The sequence below is a fragment of the Rissa tridactyla genome, chromosome 2 (genome assembly GCF_028500815.1).
Source record: "Rissa tridactyla isolate bRisTri1 chromosome 2, bRisTri1.patW.cur.20221130, whole genome shotgun sequence".
Lineage (NCBI taxonomy): Eukaryota > Metazoa > Chordata > Aves > Charadriiformes > Laridae > Rissa > Rissa tridactyla.
The window spans coordinates 148154330-148175352 of record NC_071467.1 but is presented as its reverse complement, the minus strand read 5'-3'; the positions used below and the strand labels follow the sequence as shown (position 1 = coordinate 148175352).

The window sequence follows — 21023 nt, the reverse complement described above, 5'->3', positions numbered from 1 at the left end:
GGACACCTTTGGTCTGCTGTAGTTATCTGTGCAGAGGTGCTTAATGGGCTTAGTTAAATACCATGGCCTGGGCGGAGCGGAGGAGTTTTACTGTGTCTTTTTGAAGCAGTTCATCTGCCATCTCTGTTTCAGGCAATGTTTTTTATTGGCAATTTCTGCCTATTCTTGAGGCAGGTGTAGAGCAAGAAGGTGAAACTTGCAGAATAGAAGATAAATTGGCACAGGGGTGATAGAAATAAGAATAGCAACAGGACCAAAATAATAAGCCATCATAAGCATTTCTACAGCCCTTTTCATCTGTGGATGTCAAGCAATTTGCAAGAGCTAAAAAAAAATTAAGCCTCTCAGCGGTGCTCATACGTCAGAAATATGCAGTTTCTTTCACCTATTGCTTAACTGCTGTCACTCCTGAATTAGGACAGAGAAGCTGTTCATTGCTCAAGGCAACAACGCCTTGCAATTTAGGGTGTGAGGGGCTAACTCAAACTGTAAGACAAGGCGGCATTTAGAGTCTAGAGTTGGCCAGGCCACTGCCTTACAAAAAGAGCCATGGATCTTTAACACCAAGTGGTCAGGCCCTCAGTTTGACGTCTCAGCTGATAAAACAGGAAAGGTGAAAGCAGGGGCAGAACCAATCTTTTAACAGCTGGCTATAGGAGAAGACAAATTTGTAAACTGAAAGAGGGACAAAGGAAAAACATTTACCCCCTGCTTTTAATAGAGATTCATTCATAAAAGTAAAGCGAAGGCTACAAGGTCATAGAAAGTTACATGTGATCCGGTTTTGGAAAATGCCCTGCTTACAGACCAAGCCTGGAGGCAGAGGCTATTTTGGCTATTGCCAAGGAGAAGTGTCATGGAGGCCCTTTTTTTCCTTCTCTGGGGGCCTAAGGAAACTCCAGCTAGACATATTGTACATGAGAAGGTTTAATGACCTTTGTTCATAATGGACCCGAGCATGAATACCCAAGTGCATTCAGGAGAGGCCCAGGACTAAGAGGTAATGTAAAGCCTGAAATGGGGAGGGAACATTTTCTGGATTGGGAATAGGGTCATTTCTGGGGCAGTGAATGTGTGAGGGTTCATTTTGCACCTGGTACTCTGATTAACAGTGCGGTCAATCTCCTGAACTTCCCAAGCATGAACACCTGCTTCTAGCTTTGCTCAGATCCTAGCCCTTCACAAGGCTTTCTCCTTCAGTAATCCAAGGACATGCATAGGCATCCCATGGCTCTGTCAGAACTATCCCCAAGAGACTGTCACAACAGGGAGGATTGATCTCAGTTCCCCCATTCTTGAGATCTCACGGTCAGTTCTTTAGGTGCCATCCTCTACATGATTTCCGTCCATCAGCTGTGTCCTTAAACTTCAGTGCGGACTCCTTCTGGAAAAGAAAACAGGAATTCTCACCGTCTCTCTTTGACTCCAGCACCTTCCTCTGTGTTGCCTTTGCCTCTTTCCTAACAGTTGTGCAAAATACTTTGGTATCCTTTCCTGTTCCTATCATAAAATGCCTGGGTCCATCTTCTGATCTTCCAAAAATGACAAAGATGACCTGGCTGTGGTCCACATTTCTACATCTCATACATCAGTAAAGTGGCAGGGCAGCACGGTCTTTGTTTCCAGAACTAAGTAGGCTACCTGAACATCTCTGATGACTTTTTATTTTCTTTTTCTGGATTTTGTGGCAGCTCCTCTGTCCCTGACAAGTTTTTTCTGGAAGTCACTTTGTAAATGCTGTCAAACTGTGTGCACAAAGGAGGCGAGCTGGATGAGCATAGCTGATGCCTGCTCTGACAACCTCCCCAGAGCCTGCAGGCCAGATCCCCACAGTCACGTCCAGCCTGTGCAGGTAGCTGCTGAGTCAGATGTGGGCGCAGGACTGCGTGTCTGAGCATCTCTCTGGCACCGAGGGAAGCGGACTGAGTGTATGGAACTAGGAGGGTTCAAGCACAAGGTGAGGGTGAGCGCGGTCAAGAAAGGGATTTCTGAGGAGGAGAGAGGAAGGATACCACAGAGCAAAGGAAAAAAAAAACCCCAACAAAAGAGAAGACAGTAAAAAGGAATGCAATAATGGGCATGAATTTCTCTTTCTTCTGACCCATGGCAAGCTGCCAGTCCTTTCTACGCACATTCCTCAGCGCTACTAAAACCAGTCCCCATGGACACACCTGCCTTGAGACAAATTCTTTTAGTCTTGAAAAAATCTGGGCACTTCTTCAATAAAGAGCTTTGCTTTTAAACTACTTTGCCTTTGTGAATTTTGGCAGCAGCTCACACTTGGAGAGCTTTTGAGAACCTTTTCTGTAATCAGATTTCCCTGCCCTGCCCCAGGGTACTGTGGGCGAGTCACTTCCCACAGCTGTCCCTCAGCTTCCTATTCTGTGACATGTGGCTCACCACTACCTCAAAGGCCTGGGGCTGGGCATCATTTGTGTGTAGAGAGCTGTGAAATCCATGAGGTTGGTGGGGTGCTGAGCGTTACACGGCATGCTGTGAGGGTAGTGTTACCGCAGCTCATCACTTGGGTATAGCAGGAGGTGGGACAGGCACGGGAATATGCTTTAAAACACTTGGCTCCCAGTATAAGAAGTCATCAAGTTCAAGGCAGTTCAGTTGTGTGGTAACAGAACTCATTTCTTCTACACAGTAGGGCCAAGGTTGAAGACCAGAAATTGCAAATGTGCTTAGGAGTACTAGCTAAGTCCTCACTGTCTTGTTCAAAACCAGAAAAAAAAGCAAAACCCAAACTGAGAATTTTTCAGTTCCTTCTCATGCAGGCTGCATCCTGAGCCACCTTATACTGGAGATGTTCTGGCGTGGCAAAATCCTGTTTTTCCTCTGAGAAAAGTCTCTTCTCTTGATCTGACCAGAATCAGACTAGGTTCTCGACAAGCTTAAAAGAGAATCCAAATGATTTGCAATGTGGTGTAGCAGAAAAGAGCATCCCTACAGTTCTGTGGACACATGGCTAAAATAATGGGCATTATGATTTCTGGAGAAAGGAGCATGAAGCTGCTAGTAGTATGAGAGTAACGTGCTCCGTCTTTCCTATCTTCTCTCTGTGCTCACAAAATAGCCACGCTACCTCCAAAGCAAAGAAGCTGCTTTTCGCAAGCTGCCTTGCGTCATTTCTACCTAAAGCTGTCTTGGAACATGAAGAACATTGATTCATTTTAAACAATACATGTCACAGCCAAAGAATGCAGTGGCCTAATTCTTAACCAAGCCCGTGCCACCTTTGCTGTGAGAAAGAGGTCAAGTATTGCTCTTTATGTGCCAAAGTTGCCCTAGTTGACTTAGCTTTGGTTTTAATACCACAGCTGGAAAAACATACGCTAATTTTACCTCCTCTTTTTCGATAATTCACCCCGCTAAACAATCAATTACCGAAACAAGTTTTAGAAAAAATAGCGTCTGAAGATCTGGAAGCAGTTAGGAGCCATGCAGAGTCTAATTCTGGCTTGGCTGCAAATTTAATTTGTAGTCTTGAGCAAGTCAATTAAACTCTTCCCATCAAGTCTTCCCTCAGTAAAACTGAGAGTAATTACTAACCTTGTAGAGATGCTGCAAAGACTAAGGAAGTCTTTAAATAGTTATATTTAGGATGTTAAAATCTTTTAAGAATTATGTGGAAACCCCAATTAGAATTTATAAAAAGGTTATTTAAAAACACAATGGAATAAAAAGTATCATCATTGAAATTAATTAATGAAATAACAATGTTGAAAAACTTCTCAGTTGTGAAGGACGGAGCATAAATCTGCAGTTGCCTGGCAGAGTATATTCAGCTCTTTATTCGCTATGGTGGAACAAAGTCAGTGCAGATACACGAGGAAATTCTTGTAGCCTATGATACGCATCTTCCATTATTATCAGTCTTTATTATTCAAGATCTTAGAATGCTTTGGGCCTTTAGCTGGGATTTGTCCTGGTGTGGTTAGTACTACAGACACAGAAGATGAAGTTCCCTGCCCCAAAGAGCTTATGGTCAGAGGTCCTGAATGTCCAGCAGTTTACATCACACGAGGATGAGACCATAAATGTGAACAGCTGTCAAATTTTAGGTTTATAGACATAAAATTAGTTTGTGTAAATGCATCATCATGGGACATAATCTCAAATACATGATGAGAAAGGTCACATGGATCCCCCTGGCAGGTGCATGAAGCACAAGGTAGCGGTGGCATCATTATGGCTGGTGTAACTGTCAGAGTACCCAGTTGCTTAGATGTGCTCTGTGTGAGTACTGAGAGATGGGAATTTCAGGGAGGAGGCCAGGAAGAGGCAGGGTAACTAAATGGTCTTGCAGAGTCTTCAATGGATCTTCTCTTTGGTTTTGGCAGCCCAAGATAAAGCACAAACATATTTGAAGAAAACTTGACCTTAAATTTACAAAGGCAGACATTACTGGCAGAGCACAGGCTGGTACCATCAGCATGCCTGAGACAAAACACAAGGTGGGACCATGCTGTGATAGATCTTAAAAGTGAAAAGTAGAAATTTGAGCTGATATATAGAGAATGAAAAGCCAGCAGAGGGAATGGTAAAACCAGAGAGGCAGAAAGCTTGCAGTCTAATCATACATGCAGATCTTGGCATATCCTCAAAATCAATTTTTAACCTAGTAATAATAATGCCCTGCTCAAGACATAATTATCTCGTACCCAAATGAACATGGTCCTTCTCCCCCATCTTGTACTGTAAGACAAACAATAGAAAACAAGGCTATCAAATTTGCCATTCTATAAAGGACTACTGAGGAGTAACCCATTTGATCCATATCATTTTTTCACAAGTGATAATGTAATAGAAAGACCCCTGCCTTATCCCTACCACGCTACTCGAGATTGCTGTGCAACCAGTTCCAGCCGCTATCTGATATAGCAGGGAATGTAAGAGGAGTCAGACATTGCCAAAAAAAAGCATCAGAAGAGCTAATTCAAGAAGTTCATACCTATTTCCTCCACTTGTTCCTCCCTTACCTTCCCCCCTCCCTTTTCCTCTGCCCAGTCCTGCATCATTCGTTCGTATGGCTGTGTTTTAATAGAAGAGGTGCAAACTACTCGCAGTGGGGAGGGCTGGGAGTGATAAGAGGGCTTCTGGTGATTTTGGGTTTTATTCCAAATTGATTATTGACCACGCTTGCAAAGCAACATTATTTCCCCTGTTTCCCTACCGATATATACACCTGGATACACACAAACATCTAAACACTTTTAGATTTACAGTGAGGTGTAAGGGGCAGGATATTCAAACACCTCTCAGTATAGCTACGCCAAACTGCGGGGTACCCAGCCACACTGAAAGGTGATGTGCCATTACTCTGATTTTACATGTGGTGAAAGCCAAACCTTCCTCTTCTCCCCATTTTCATTTGAATAAGCAGAACAATATTGCTTAGCTCAGTGTCTGGTTTCTGGGGCAGTAGAGTTGTGCTTCATGGTTTTTGCTTGGTAACATATCAGTGTAATGCAGGTCAGGCGCTCTCCTTGGAGATACAGATTTGTTCATATGATTATGTATCTGTAATAAACACTGCAGAACCTAAACTGGAGCCTTACAGGACTCTTTCCTCAGGTCATCCTGCTGTATGAATGAGGAGGCACCAGCTGCTGTTTAGCCCAAACATCCAGTTGCATAGAATGATGTTTATAGGTGTGAAATAAATGCTCTTTCTGCTCAGGCAAGCTTCCTCTGTCTTCCTCTGTCTCCACCAACCGTGTACGTCCAAGGTACTAAACGGAGTGTGGTTTGCATACAAGTCTATGTGTGAATATTTGTTTTGTCAGCTCCGTGGTGTATTTGTTTGTATGGCATTCGGTCTCATGTGTAGAAGGTGTCAGTGAGACCTGGTATTTGTGGGGACAGGCAAGAAACAGTTATTTTGCCAGTTCTCTTCCTACTTTCTGCCATTTGTAGAAATGAGGACCATTTCAGCTTGGTATGCCAGCCAAAAGTCTGAACACAGGAGTCCAGCTGGGGACACCTTCTAGTCACGCTCCTTTCTGAGACAACCCTCTCCTGATGGGAAAGGTGAGGAGCAGGGAGAGGGCTGCCTGACTAAAGAATGCCTGTAAGGGCCAAACCCACTTTCCAGTAGCTGTGCAGTAGATTTTAAGAAAAAAACAAACAAACCAGTGAATGAAAGTATATCAGGATAGGGGAGTACATGAATTCAGAGCGTATGAGGACAGTGATTTTACAACCTGTGGAGACGCTTGAGAGCAGAGACCTGAGCAGGCTGGGAACGTACATGCTGGTCAGAGCAATAGGTGATACAGCAATGCTACAGACTTGGGGAAGAGTGGCTGGAAAGCTGCCCAGCAGAAAAGGACCTGGGGGTGCTGGTGGATGGCCAGCTTAACATGAGCCAGCAGTGTGCCCAGGTGGCCAAGAAGGCCAACAGCATTCTGGCTTGTATCAGGAATAGCGTGGCCAGCAGGAGTAAGGAAGCGATCATCCCCCTGTACTCGGCACTGGTGAGGCCTCACCTCGAGTGCTGTGTTCAGTTCTGGGCCCCTCTGTACAAGAGGGACATTGAAGTGCTGGAGCGTGTCCAGAGGAGAGCTACCAAGCTGGTGAGGGGTCTGGAGACCAAGTCATATGAGGAGATGCCAAGGGAGCTGGGCATGTTTAGTTTGGAGAAGAGGAGGCTGAGGGGAGACCTCATTGCCCTCTACAGCTACCTGAAAGGAGGTTGGAGAGAGGTGGGTGTTGGCCTCTTCTCCCAAGTAAATAATGACAGGACCAGAGGAAATGGTCTGAAGCTGCGTCAGGGGAGGTTTAGATTAGATATTAGGAAGAACTACTTTACTGAAAGAGTGGTCAGGCACTGGAACAGCCTGCCCAGGGAGGTGGTTGAGTCACCATCCCTAGAGGTATTTAAGAAACAAGTATATTTGGCACTTCAGGGCGTGCTCTAGTGGCAGATATTGTAGGGTTTTTTTTTTGCATGTGTATGGTTGGACTCGATCTTAAAGGTCCTTTCCAACCTTGAAGATTCTATGATCTCTGCAAGGCAGAGCGTAATGCAGCACAGACACAGAAAGCAGCATGCTGTTGCCATTAACAGATGCCTCTGATGACAATGTGGCTGTCACCACCAATACACTACATAAAACCAGTAGCAGCAAGTGTCTGCTTCATCTATGCTGCTTCACACCTCTGGTGGCCTTTGTGCCATTCTGGTTTAGGTTGGCTGTAGTGATCACTCTCTTCGTATGATGTTTTTAAAAGTTAAGAAACTAGAGTTCTCCTGTAGAAAGTACAGGAGAATGAAAAACTGCAGAGCTCCAAGAAAGAGTGAGCAAAAGTAAATTCAGTGCAATAGAGGTCCATTTTCTGAAGATATTAAACAGTTTTAAGACTACACCAGTAAATGAACACACCCTTTTTATTACTGAGGCAACCAAAGTGGGGAGAATGGAAACAGCCTGTTATAGGTAAAGCCAAATGAGATGTTGCCTAGTAACTCTCAGCAGGGAAGCATTTAAACCCAGCCAGTTTAGCGAAGCTGATGTTCTGACTCAGAGATTATTTTCTCTGGAAAAAAATCTGAAAGCAGGAAAGCTCAATTTAACAAACATATGATTTATTTTGCTGTTACAGCAAACCATGGTGACAATGCTTGGGAGAATACAGAAGTATTTACAAACTTGTACAAGGAAGAACAGACAAGGCGTATTTTCAACAAAAGCATCACTTTACTGAACATGTGTTTTGATGCTGATTTTTTCCCCTCATATACAGTAAATTTCACATTGATTTTTGGTTTTGGATTCTGAAATACACAAGTGATAACAGAAGTCTGGAGATATTACACAGATCGTTACATTATTATCATTTATGTATGAGGAAGTTTCTGGAGCAAACCCTACTTCAGCCTTGCTATTGGACACAGAATCAAAGTAATTGATTTAAAAGAAGAAAGACTCCGTGCTTCCATTGGTTCTGTTGCCTGGAATAGTTTTAATTAGGCCCTCCATCAGGACTTTGCTTTTATGGGTTTGCTTTTATGGGTTCACGGAAAAGTCACTTGGCTTGGCTAAAGGTCTCTCACATCAGGAGACCCCCCTCCAACCCTAATTTGGAAATTCACATTTTTTTTTATTCCCTTTAGAATGATATGATGATTTTACAGAAGTAAAAGGTCTGGCGTGATCAGCCATGTGCATCTGTATTCCTAGGTGCCACAACTATTGTTCAGCATAGGCAAAGTCAGGTCAGGAGAGCACTTAATTTCATCATTCTCAATACAGTTAATGATGATAGTTATGAATGGGAACTATTGCATAGATTTTTTTTTAAATTAAAAATACACAATAAACAGATCAACGCTTACATCACACTAACCATGAAAAGGCAAACTGCTAAAGAGTTACCATAAAAATATGTATTTTATCAACACTGATAACAGCTGGAAAGCAAAGCTGCAATGGCATAAGTACTAAAATTTGAGTTCTATATTAAAAGCGTGAGAGTTTTTCACAAGCCTGTTGTACGTGCAGTGAAAGGATGTTCTGTAAGCCACAGAGATCCACTTCTCACTAACCAGAGCCTGGTTTGAAGTTTAATGAAACACTGTTGATACAGAACCTCTGCCCAGAAGGTGTGGGACCATCATCAAACACATGGCCTAGATGGGCGTCACACTGCAACAGAAATGATGTACCCTTATTACCATTGCAATTATGGACCAATATTGTGCTGGTACCTACTGTGCTATCCTGGATTAAGAAACTTGTATAATTAATTCACTGTTGAGTTGAGTAGGTGGGGGAGTCTTGGGGAGTGACTAGAAATACATCCTGGAGTAATCACCTCTGGTCAGTGGGAGAATATCTGCCCTCAGACAAGCAGATCCCAGAAGAGGAAGTCAAAAGGTACTAATGCCAGAAAGTATGGGAAGTAAATGGGAGAATCTAGACATCCCAATATATAATGAAAATGTCAAGTTAATTGAGACAGTCACTATAGGTCCTTCTCACAGGTTAGCTGAGGATTCCCCCCCCCATATTACTGATAGGAAAAAAATTAGACTCAGAATAGCTATCAGTGGCTCATTATAAAATTAGATGGTTGTCTTCAGCTGGGGTTCTTGAAAGGCGATTGCTGGATATTACTGCAAACATGAACTCTACCATGATAATGGACTGCAGCAGGTGCTTGTTACATTTGCAGATAATACCTAATCCTGCTAGAAATGGCTGCAAGCATACCGGAGGACAGTACTAGTAATCTTAACAGCTTGGAAAAACAGACAGACGCGCACACCCCCAACACAAAAAAACCCCAAAACCCCAGCCCAAGAAGCAATTCATTAAACTCAGTTGCATATTTTTATACCTTAACAGAAGTAATAAACAGTGCAGATTTAAGGTTGTGAAAATGATTAGGGGTGGCAGTTCTTGACAAGGACCTGGGTATTACAGCAGGTCCCAAAACAAGTATGGATCATGTGCCCATGGGTCAAGGTAAAGGTGTAAGGACAGGAGCACTATCTATAATGCACCTAAACAGCCTTGAATCTCTGATGCAGACTAGGCCCAGCTACAGTGCTACGTCCAGCTTTGCACTGGCCTTCAAGAAGCAAAAGGATCAACTGGAAGGAGTGCAAAATAGAGCAACAGGATGATCAGAAGAGAGATGATGGAGGGAGTCAAAATAGCCACACAAAATAGAAGGGTGGCTTCTGTGCAATAAGAGAACCCATAGAAGATAGTTGTGAAGATGCAGGGCACCACCATCACTGTGCAGGGCAAACAGTAATAAGTTTCAACTGCTGCAAAGCAAATTCAGTGTTTTCCCCAGTGTCTAACCAACAGTAGGAGACATGAAGGCTACAACTCATTACCTAGTAAGGATGTGGAGTGTCCATCACTGCATAATTTAAGAAGAGCTTCAGCAAACATTTAGCGGGACTGAATTAGGAAGAACCGCCTCTGTGATGGGAAAATGTGTGGATTAAATCTCAGAGTCCTTTCTACTGTCTGTTGTGACATCCTGCAGTTCACCCAAGGTCCTCTGAATAAACATTCTGCCTAAACTCCAGCTCTTGGCTATACTTACACAACTGCTCTCCCCAGTGACATCATTTTCTTCACACCAAACTGACTATCTATATTTGATACTTTGAACTCTACTTGTGTTTTGTACCAAGAAGTGAGACAGAATGGTTCTAGTGGTTCTAGTGATACCGTAATTCTCACTGCTGTATTTAGGTAGATTCATTCACGGGCACAAAGAAAACTTACTTGTTAAGATTTGGGTCTTTGGGTATCACCTCTAAAATAAACATACCTGTTTGCAGACGACTTCGGTTCTAGTTGATCCCAACGAGTTATCTGGTCGTCTTGTGATATTGGTATTACTTTCATCTCTGCCACAAGTACCATAAGCCTCAGAAAATGACGGCCATCCAGTCCCAGAATTGTACTTCTTCTCTGAGCTGTAGTGGAAACCGGATCTTCTTGTTAATTAATAACAGAGATGTTATAAAAAAGTCTGGTTTTAATAAGGACATTGGCTTTTTTCCTCATCTCTGTCTTGTACTACTATTAATAATATTTGGCACAGTAGAAGTTTTCTCACTGGCATCAAACTGTGCTGGAAGCACTTTTCCAAAGGGAATTCTCCATCAGCCCACGGCAGGAGCTTTTGCCTCACTGTTTCTATTTCACTGACAGGTTGGCATTTTATAAAGCTTGAAAAAAGGTTTTTCCAACAACTGAGCACATTGTTTAGCTGAATTACACCTGCAAAGTTGCTGTTCGAAGTGTGGCCCAATACACTACAACCTCAGAGAAGAGAGTTTACAAGACGAAACAAAGTATGGAAAATGGCTGGGTTGGGCCACCGGACCAGGCTCATGTCCAATGATATCTTCGGCCTGCAGTCAGCCATCAAACTGCTTTGGAAAATCAAATAGAGCCTTGCTCAAACCTTCAATCAACCAATGACGAAGCCTTACAGCACAAAGATCTACTTTTCCCAAGAGATAATCACAGCCATCAGAAACAGTACTACAGGCTCTCAACTTGTGGGTGCCTCCTGTTAACATCCAGGATTACCAAGCCCGTTTAGTTGCGTATGAAAACCTAGATCATATTGGAAAATATTTTTGGGATTTAACATACAGAAATGAGATAATACCTCCTTTTTAAAGTCGTGCGAGCTTTGATAGCAATAAGTACTTTCTCCTAGCGAAGAGTGACCTAGTGTGAGTTAAAGCGAGAAATGAAGACAGACTCACATACTACTAGGATAAGTGGTCTGGAGACCCACCACAACCGTTTTCCTCCCGGTTTCCCTTGTTTTATCCCAGTTTCACAATCCCAATGCTCTTACTGGCATCTAGTGGTAGATGGAGACACCAACACCAGCAGCAGTTTTCTGTAATCCAGGGGATTAGTCCATCAGTCAATGCAGAATTTAAACAAGATATCTAGTATATATCACATATATTTTGGTAGGATGTTAATACAGTGAAGAAGAACCTGCATATCCTACTTGCAGTGTCTTTTAGAAAGACAAGACAAGCAAGCTGGGCAGAAAGCTTAAAAAAATCCAACCCAAAGAACAGTGCATGCATTTTATAATTAAATGTACAGAGCTGTCTTTAAAGAATACAAATGTGGAAATAAAAGAGGATTTTCAAACACCGAATGACCAAAGGTTAGTTTTGGTGGGGACTGCTGCTCAGTCCTTTGCATCAATCCACAAAGATCCATGAGAAATGCTCTCCTACCTCCACCCCTCCATAAAAACGGGGAGAAATAAGGACACAGCAGAGAAGCAGGCTGCACCAAAGCAAATGCAGTTTGCAGATGTAGGGCTCCAGGCCTATTTCATTCCAGCCAAAGAGGGCAAACCTCAGGAACACTGTACCTGCCAGCCCCAGGATCCCAAAGAATCACCTGGGGGAACATAAATGTCCGTACATGCCCTCCAAGTTTCCCTGACATATACCTGTGCTGTTTCTTTTTTATTTTCAAAAGATTTCAATCACAACCCTTCATTTTTTTTTGACACAGGGATCTTTCTGGGTATTCATACATAGATATGAGGATTCTCTCTGCAACCCTGTAGAGTCAAGGAAGGTCTTTAATGCTTTGTGGGCTTCGCGTCTGACCCTGACTGACTCGATTCCTTACATGCCGCTCACAACGCTTAAGTTTATTGTAGATGTTTTCCACTGCTAAAGGATCAATCTTTTGAGCTGTTAAACTAGGTCTCAACAGAAATGGTTTCTGTGTGGTTTTACTAACAGTAATATCACTTAGATTCCCTAATAGAAACATTTTAGTACCCCAAAATATTGCTGTTCAGGATCATATTTGTCCTTTGAAGTATTTCACCACTTAATTTATGGATAAATGGACTTTCCCTAAACATATGCATTAGATTAGCCTTCGACACACCATTCCTCCAGCACATGTCATTTACTTTGATCCCTGTTTCAGTCGTCCTGGATGGAATCCAGATAATTCTAAAAAGTGCTTTTTGTTGTATGAATCTCAGCTGTAGGTTTATGGTTCGGTGAAGGTTTGAGATTTCATTAAAGCACAACAATTTGCTATCTATAAAGGTTAGGGGGTTGTTCCATGTATTTCCAACTCTTTCAAATGAATATTTCATAGCAGAAGTTAATAAATTCTGGTATAAATATATGCACACATGTATACTTTGAAAGAAAGGAGGAAATGCTTTGTGTTTACCTGTAGCTAATGATCTAATGCATTGGAAAAAATAAGGACATTTTTAATGCACTAGGAAATAAACCTGATGAATGAATCTCTTATCAAATACCATTTTATCCCTCATTCTTAGTGTCCTCCACAACATAAAGCATTCATGGAAAATAGATTTTCAGACTATTTTGCACATTTAATAATTTTCTTAAAAGGTTTTTTCTGTTAAGTTTTTTTTTTTTCATCTCCCTGTATCAGTCTGTAAGGCTCAGCATTATTTTATGATTTAAACAAAGGTACTTATATTCTCTGAGAGCTGGATACTGCAAAAAGCAGCATGATTGTTTGGTTATATTTTTGTTTTGTTATTAGTTTAGCAGCAGAAGCAATTCCCTCCAGTGTTCATCTCTCTTCATGTTGGCCTGTCAATATCTATTTTCTAATATAAAGGATGGCTAAATTGAAGGAACATTTGAAGGAATGGAAGGAACTCATCCACAGCTTTAGTAATTTAAAATTTCTCTAATTTATCTGAATTTTCCAGAGATATTTTTAGGTTTTGTATTTGTCTTCAGAATATTCTGCAATGCTGCATTAGCTTCTGAAATAAATTTATTTAAGAATGTTTATTAGCAAACCTCTACAGAAAAAGATACATTTAAGCAAATGTTCAGTTGTATAACAATAGTTTTCTGTACTTGGTCAAAGGAAAACTAACTGTTCACAATTATCAGCCTCTGATTTTACCATTTAATTGCTTAGTTTAGGTTTATTTTTAATACGGCCGTTACATTTTTCCTGTTTTCTTACTACCCACATCTCCTGTTCCTCAGCTTCCCATTTGTGATGCAGCCTTTAAAGTCTTCATAAAAATGGGCATATCGGCCATATTCCATTGAACTCTCAGTTGGGAATAAATAAAGGCTATTTTCTAGATCAAAACTATGAGGAACTGTCTTTTCTGGTTCAGTTACAGAGAACAGAACACCCTCTGCACATCCTACTTCGAGGCACTCTATTTCCTTTTACTTAGACTTTAATGAAGTTGCAAAATATATAGTATTGTAAAGAGCACAGAGGTTAATAGCGCAGTCGTTCGCGGTCAGGTTTTAAAAAGTAGATGTAACCAAAAAGGCAAAAATAGTGGAATTTAATTTAGGGAACAAGAAGGGGGTGGGGGTGAAGAGAAAGTCTCAGCTCCAGTACGAGGGACCCAGCAGTAAACCCAGCCAGACTAAGGCAGACCAAAGGTCTCTCCAGCCCAGTAGCATGAGGGGCAGAAGATGACTGTGGAAGAGCAAACATACAGCGATACTCATTTGAGGAAACTTGTGGCTTAGGGACCTCTTAGTAGAGAGTTATTATCAAGCAAAAAGGACAGTGTGTATGGCAGGAGAAAAAGGCAGACCCTCATGTAGCAGCTGCTGTCTGCTGGCCACTGGAGACCCTCGTATGCTCAAGAAAAGGGCATACCATGTACCCGTATCACCACAGGTATGCTGGAGATCTTATACATACCACTCTGGCACCAAAGGATGGTTCTCCTGACCTATGCTTTCCGTTCCTCTCATGGAAACACACTGCCCCTCCTGCCACAGATACAGAATTTTAAGGACGCTGTGAAATCTGAAGGATGTTACCTGAACAGTGGGGCGTTGCAGCACACGCAGTAGTATATTCCCGATTCTGTGTTATTCAGATAGATCCCACTAAATGGCTTTTTAAAAAGGAAGAAAAAAAAAAAGAGAAGTTAATAATGCAGGTCTTTAAAAGCTCACCATCTGGAACAAGCATGTAGGAATCAGATTCAAAACAGGAGAAAAACCATAAAAAGAAGGCTTCACAGGGGGGCTTTGAAGAACAAACATTAGCAGCCTAAAGAAATGAAGGGGAGGATGCCTTTGGATTAATAGTGAAGACTAGCCCCTGCCCCAAGAAACTTTGAGACCAGTCAGATGCATAAATCATCCAGGTACCAGGGCCGGAGTCGTGACCTCCGAGGAACTTGTGAAATGTGCAGGACCCCAAAGACCAGGGCTCTGCTGTGGAGTGACATGGCTTTAAAGTGTCTCTACAAAGGGACTCTCCTCCTCCGTGCATGCTCTGGAATTGGGATCTTTATTTTGCAGAGAAGGATTTGGGCATGGTTCACATGATTTAATCCCATGGTACATGCTCCACACACGCAGAATCCCTGGCTCTGGGCTAGGGACACCAGCTCTCCACCCACAACACTGTGGCCTCCATCACAGAAGGGAGTAAAGTGCAGGGACAGGTGGGTGGGTGATCTGGCACACGAGGGATAACCTGGCTCCTGAATGCAGTGCTATGTATAATATTTCCATGGCTAATCTACATATGGTCAAAAAAAGGAGACTATAGGACAAAAATATGATCTTCTCCCTCCCCTCAGGAGAGGCCTCCACTACTGCCACACAGACGGCTGAGCTGGCATTAAAGTATCCCAGAAAAAAAACCAGCAAAAACAAAATATGAAAAGAATGCAGAATGTTTTTTCATCTGCAAACCAGTCTGGGTCAGAACAAAACGCACACAGTTCAGTGTGTTGAGTCTAACCTTCATCTACAGAAAGGCAGGGGAAAACCTCTGAAGAAACTGAGTGGTGGCAGCTCCCCACAGCAGGTTTTTCTCTGCCCAACAGGCAGAGGAGGTGGCTTAACCTTGGATAACATCCGTGCTTTTGCTCACCGGTTCAGTTCCTTTTTCTCTTGTAACATAGAATTGCTCTGGAGTCAATTTTTTTTTCCAGTCCGTAGCAACAGTTGCTTCAGCTTGTTTAGTCAGAGAGCCTGTGTCTTCAATTAGATACAGAAAGTTAATTTGTATGATTTTTAACACCATTTTAACTTAGACACTGTTGATGTTTTCTGCCATCACCTCAATTCTCCCCAAGTTTCTGTGGGTACAGACAGGGCACAGGAGGGCAGCTCAGGGACACAAGAGCATGGGCGAGTGCAGGACTTTGCATCTGCTTTCCATTCTGTGTGCTGTGTATGGAGAGCAGCTCCAGCGCGCCACTGAATGGAAAGGGACACCTACGACCCAAGGTACCATCCACTTTCCCGGCGCAGCTCTCTGTCCTGGCTTGGGATAGCTGCTGGTCTGATGGTGCTCCTTCTTCATCCCCGGGTATCACTGAAAGCTTTGGCAGTTTGCCTCTTGGAAACCCTTGGAAATCAGAACTAATGCTCATTTATGGGCCATTAAAGACTAGCAACTTCCGCAAGCCTCAGTGAAAAGTGGTGCTGAGAGGGAGAACTGGAAGAAAGCAACACCTATAGCCCAAAAGAAATGGGGCCATAGTTATGTGAGGGACACTGAACAGGAGAGCAGAAGTCACCCATCATGGTGCAAACCTCCAGCAATGCCTCCTATGAATCTGTACTCAGCATGCAGAACATTTATGGTGGTATGGGATTGGCAAAGAATTAATGAAGAACTAAAACAATGAGTAAAATAGTTTAATTCCCTCCTAATCAAAAAGTCTAAGGTGGGGAACAACCTCCACGCTTATCTCCCATCAGCATCCTGGAAGATCCCATCAAGGATCCTTGAAAAAAAAAATCAGTTCCTGAGTGATAAACACTTCCCTGGATTCATCTCTTGCAAGGCAGAGGTGATATTGCAGGGGGAAAAAAAAAAAGGGAATTTGCAAATTACAGTGTAACTATAAAAACTGTAGTGTAGCCTGTCAGTTCAAGAGAAATACCCACAGCAGGCTGCCTTAGCCCTTTCCGGCGGGCTAGAGGACACCGGGGACGAGGATGCCCGCCCCTTGCAGGGCTGCTCCTGCCCTTTCCCCCCCGCCCTCCCCAGGTACCTGTGCCACGGCGGGCGCAGCCGCCGCCGGAGCCCCGCGCCGGGGAGCGGAGGAGGAGGAGGAGGAGGAGGCGGCGGCTCCCGAGCATCCTCCCGAGCAGACGAGCCGCCATATCGGCGGGGCGGGACCGGGGGAGACGTCTAATCCCTGCGTTCAACCTAAATAATTGCACCTTACAAAAGCAATGAGTAAAGCACCCGCTTAAATACCGATGCAGCCTTTGTAGGTAAAGGTTTCAATCACTTCTGACTGAGAGGCAAAGAGATCAGCTTAAAAATGGAACGATCGCTGCAGACATAAATATGCCATAGATACAACAAAATCCTGTCGAGGCATTTGTTTGCAGCCGTTATAGGTTGTTTTTAAGGAGAACAAGTGCAGTATTTCCATGCAAAAGTGCTCTTGCTCTCCTAAATGCATGTTATAGGCATTGCACTTAGTTATATTGATCAAGTAATCGCAAAGGCGAGGTGCTATTTAAGTGGCTACTTGTTTATGCAGCGTGATTTGCAGTCACAGCTGCTTTGACTTGGCCTATAAATATACCTGTAATAGGACACGTATTTTAGTTTGGCCCCCTGTGCTTAGAAGGTGAACCTGAGCACAAGTCAGTTTGCCAGGGTAAGCCTTAATGCTGCTCTCTGCTTTTTTTCCAGTAGCTCCCTTTCTAATTTGGAATTAGTTCATCATTACTGAATGATGTGGAAGGAACTGTTGTGATTGCATCAGATAACAAAGCTAATAATGGTGTTTAATGCAAAATAACTTTATTTTTAGTCTAATTCTTCTAGCATAATTTTAAAGTCAAAGCTAAAAAAGAAGTGTTGTGTGATCAGTCTTGTATATACATACCCTTCTTATTGAGCCAACCTCATGTCTAAGACGGTGAGTTCGATGGCAGCCAAGGATATCCAGCACAGCGTATGATCCATACCACGGCCGTAATCAAATGCTCTGCTGGGATGCACTAAGCTGTGCATGGAAAGAGGGATAGCAGCAGGGCTTGTAGATCATCGCATTCGCTGTCTGCCGTGGCCGGGGAGAGGGGGACACACAGTTGGTTAATGGCTTTGTCCTATACAATGAGACACAGTGGAGTGGAGTCAGGATACCTCCGTAAAAATCTTGGACATGTGATGCCTGTGAGTCCTCAGGACCATGATTCGGGATGGAAGGGCAGCGGGGCTGCTGGACACAAAGGAGAGGGCTTCGCCGGGGCTCTCAGTGCTGGTGGAGGGCAGCGTCTATGCTGTAAGCAGAAGGACGACATTTTCCCATGTTCAGCCATTTGGGGAAGTGAAGACCAGAGAAAGATTTTTCCAAACCCCTTCTAGCTTACCCCTATGGCATCTTATATCAGTCATTTAGCCATGGTTTAGGAGGGAATTGGAGCATGTTAGGGAACTTTTGGAGAGACCCAATTTGACACTCCCCAAGTTCTGGCAAATGGCTTAGGTCTGGAACGTGGTGGCAGGTGATGGTGTTGCTCCCAGGGCTCGCTGCTGCTCTCTTCGTGGAAGGCATGCATTTCCCTCCCATTCCTGGCCTTGGTGTCAGGCAGTGTTTGCTGCTGAGGACAGGCAATCAATGGAGTTCTCCCTGAAGAACTGTATCTGGGAAGTGAGGGAGGGTGAGAGAAAGTGATTAGTCCTGAAACTTGCATGTTTTAGTGCAATTGACATTGATTTAACTGCTGCTTTTTTAAAAGACAAAATTCAATAAAAAATGAACCGTCAATATCTTCCTTGCAGGTCTCTGCTAGTGTTACTACCCCAAAATGCGGCAATTTCGAGGCAGTGGGAACTGAACCAACACAGGTGCGTTGTGGTGCCGTGTTCCTCATGCTCTGGAGGAGAGGAGCAGGCGCCTGGGCCACGCGCCCTGGGGAGCAGCGGGAGCAGGAAGCATTAAGCTCGTCAGCCCTAGCCTCGTCATCCTCCCTGTTATCCAGTCTATCGCAAGCCACCCCCTGATGAAAATGAGCGCGGTGGTGGAAGAGGCAGTTCCTGTTCATCCCAGTGGCTGTGACCCACATGGGAGGTGTTGCATTGGCAGATCGCATCCTCCATTTTTTCCTCCAACAGAAGCCTGACCTGCAATCCTCCAAACCGGCATGACAGGTCTTCCTCAAGCGGAAAACAACCCCCCCGACTGGAGGGATCTCATTTTTCAGATCTTCAGCGCTGAAAAACCAAATCATTGTCCTGTCATGCCTGTAATATTGCCTCCCATGGTTACAGCACATACCAAGCTTTGTAGCTAGGCAGAGAACCGGCCTGCATTTCTCCCCATAGACTGTTATAAAAGCCAATTAGGCTGTTACTTAATTTTCCTCCTTTTTTTTCTCCCTTATGCACAAGGGGAAGCAGTTAAAAGTCTCCCTTAGCTACATTATGTAAATTCTCAAGTAAATTCTCCCTGAATTGTAATTCAGCGGGTTTATTGTTAAAAATGTCACCTGACTCCAGCACATACAGAAGCCGCATCCAGGGAAGGGTCACTCATCAGAAGCACAATGTCTTATTAGATGTGTGGAGATGGGGGAGAAGCTCCTCGGCTCCTCCTGTAGCGTTCCTTTGCGCCGAGGCGGCAGCAGCAGCAGCAGCAGCAGCAGCATGTGTGTAGGCAGGTGAAGGTGAGAGTAGGAGGGAAGCGGTCACGGTCCAGGCTATCCTGCTAATATTTATTCGGCTCTAACCATTTCCCAGCCCAGGCTCTGTCTTGACTGACAGCTTTGGGGACAAGCAGAGCATCACATAATGCCTACGCTGGCAGATACTGAGCAGTCAGCCAGGAAGCGGCGAGGTGCAGAAATCAAATGAACCTTGTGCAAATTCAGACCTCCGCTTAAGCAGCTTTTGCTAATAAAGCCCCTCGACATTACTACGTGTGGAAGAAAACACCGCAACAGTGGTATTTTTATTTTATATGCATTTGCATGCAGTTTTCCTCTGCTGATTTTGTCACACCTAATGTATGTCCCCTCCTATGGGATGTTCCTGTTGAAACACATGGGAGCTCATCATACAAGAATTTGGCTTGGACCTGTCGTATGTGGTGGTCCTGTGTGCCCAGCTCCCCGGAGAATGAAGAAAAGGGGACCAGCATGAGCACTTCGGTAGGTAGGTTATATCTGTGGTGGGCTCCACGTTCCCCACAGAAATCCTCACAGCTTTTGTAGGAGGTGATCGCAGGAACTCCACATCCTTCCTCAGCAGAGTCTTCCCTCTCCTCTGATAGACTTGATACAACCCCACAACTACTTTCTAGACACTCAGATGTGATGAAACTCTAAGCTCCTTGTATACGGACATACTTTTTCTGCATGGAAACGTTATCCAAAGATACATGGTAATGCTCCGGTGCTGAATTCCAATGGAAAGGGATTTCAGCAAAAAATATTAGTAGCAGAAGTGCAAAAGCACCTTGGAAAAGGGTGTTGCTGGTTTCCAGAGGCACGGAGAGACTGAACGCAGATCTGAACCTCCCTGAAGCTGAGCCATGGATTCTGCTGAGATTCATTTGTGGAGTGGCGTGATGTGATTCAGGTCAAAGAGGTCATCAGAAATAACAAACACACAATTTCTTGCCGTGTTTCCTTTACGGTTTAATATCTCTTTCTGCTAATCATAAGCTATAGGATACCTAATTATTCTGACCTCTGTTTTTAGAAAAAAAAAGGTCATATTTATGGACGAGCTTAAGCAGGAGCCTTCTACTGGAGTCTGAGAATGGAATTTAGAACAGCACGGCATAGCATAGCATAGAATAGTTCCAGATGGAAGAGACCTACAGGTTTGGTCCGCTGTGACAAATGCTTTGAGTTGGATTAGACCAAATGCCTTCTTTAGGTCCTGTCCAGCATAAATTATTCTGGGATTCTAAGTGCTTTGAGAAATTTCTTGCAAAATGAGTGAAGACATGAATTCAGAGTGAAATGGGTATTTTGCAATCACTCTTTGATAGAAAACTCCACTCTGCAATCGGGCCACTTGCTCAGCTACATTTCGTCCACTTTGAAAAGTAGACATTCACTCTGGGATGGGGTGAATGTATCTGCAGGGGCAGCCAGCTATTGGGAAGCAACAACTCCGGGCTATTTCCCTGGATTGCCCCATGCATCCCCCTATATCATACCATCCAAGTTCCTTGAGCCACATAGACAGTAATAATACATTCCCCAAACTCGTGTGTGATTTCTTATCCCTTGTACTTCAAGGCAGTGAAGAACTGGGATGGTTCTTCTTCTAGTCAGTACCCAAAGCCTCAACAAAGCATTGAATGAACGGTTATTTGGCAGCAACCGCCGCAGCAGCAGCTTTCTGTAGGTTATCTTAATGGATTTATCACCCTGAACTAAGCTCTGACCATCTGTTCTATCCTCTAATTACAAATGCAGAAAAAGCTAATGCATGATTGCATCATAAAAAAGTAAAATATAAATGATTTAAGAGTAGAGTATGTCATGCTTCACACTCCGATTGGGGGAA

At 43.6% G+C, this 21023-nt stretch overlaps 1 protein-coding gene across 1 annotated transcript; it reads right to left on the bottom strand.

Moving 5' to 3' along the window:
- Window positions 1–7588: 7588 nt before the first annotated feature.
- Window positions 7589–17009, bottom strand: MSRB2 (methionine sulfoxide reductase B2). Its single transcript, XM_054191751.1, has 5 exons — window positions 16534–17009; window positions 15402–15508; window positions 14333–14409; window positions 10303–10450; window positions 7589–8654 (listed from the first exon to the last, which is right to left on the bottom strand). Exons 1-5 carry the CDS (start codon window positions 16643–16645, stop codon window positions 8550–8552), a joined length of 549 nt encoding a protein of 182 aa, XP_054047726.1. The 5' UTR covers window positions 16646–17009; the 3' UTR covers window positions 7589–8549.
- Window positions 17010–21023: the final 4014 nt, after the last annotated feature.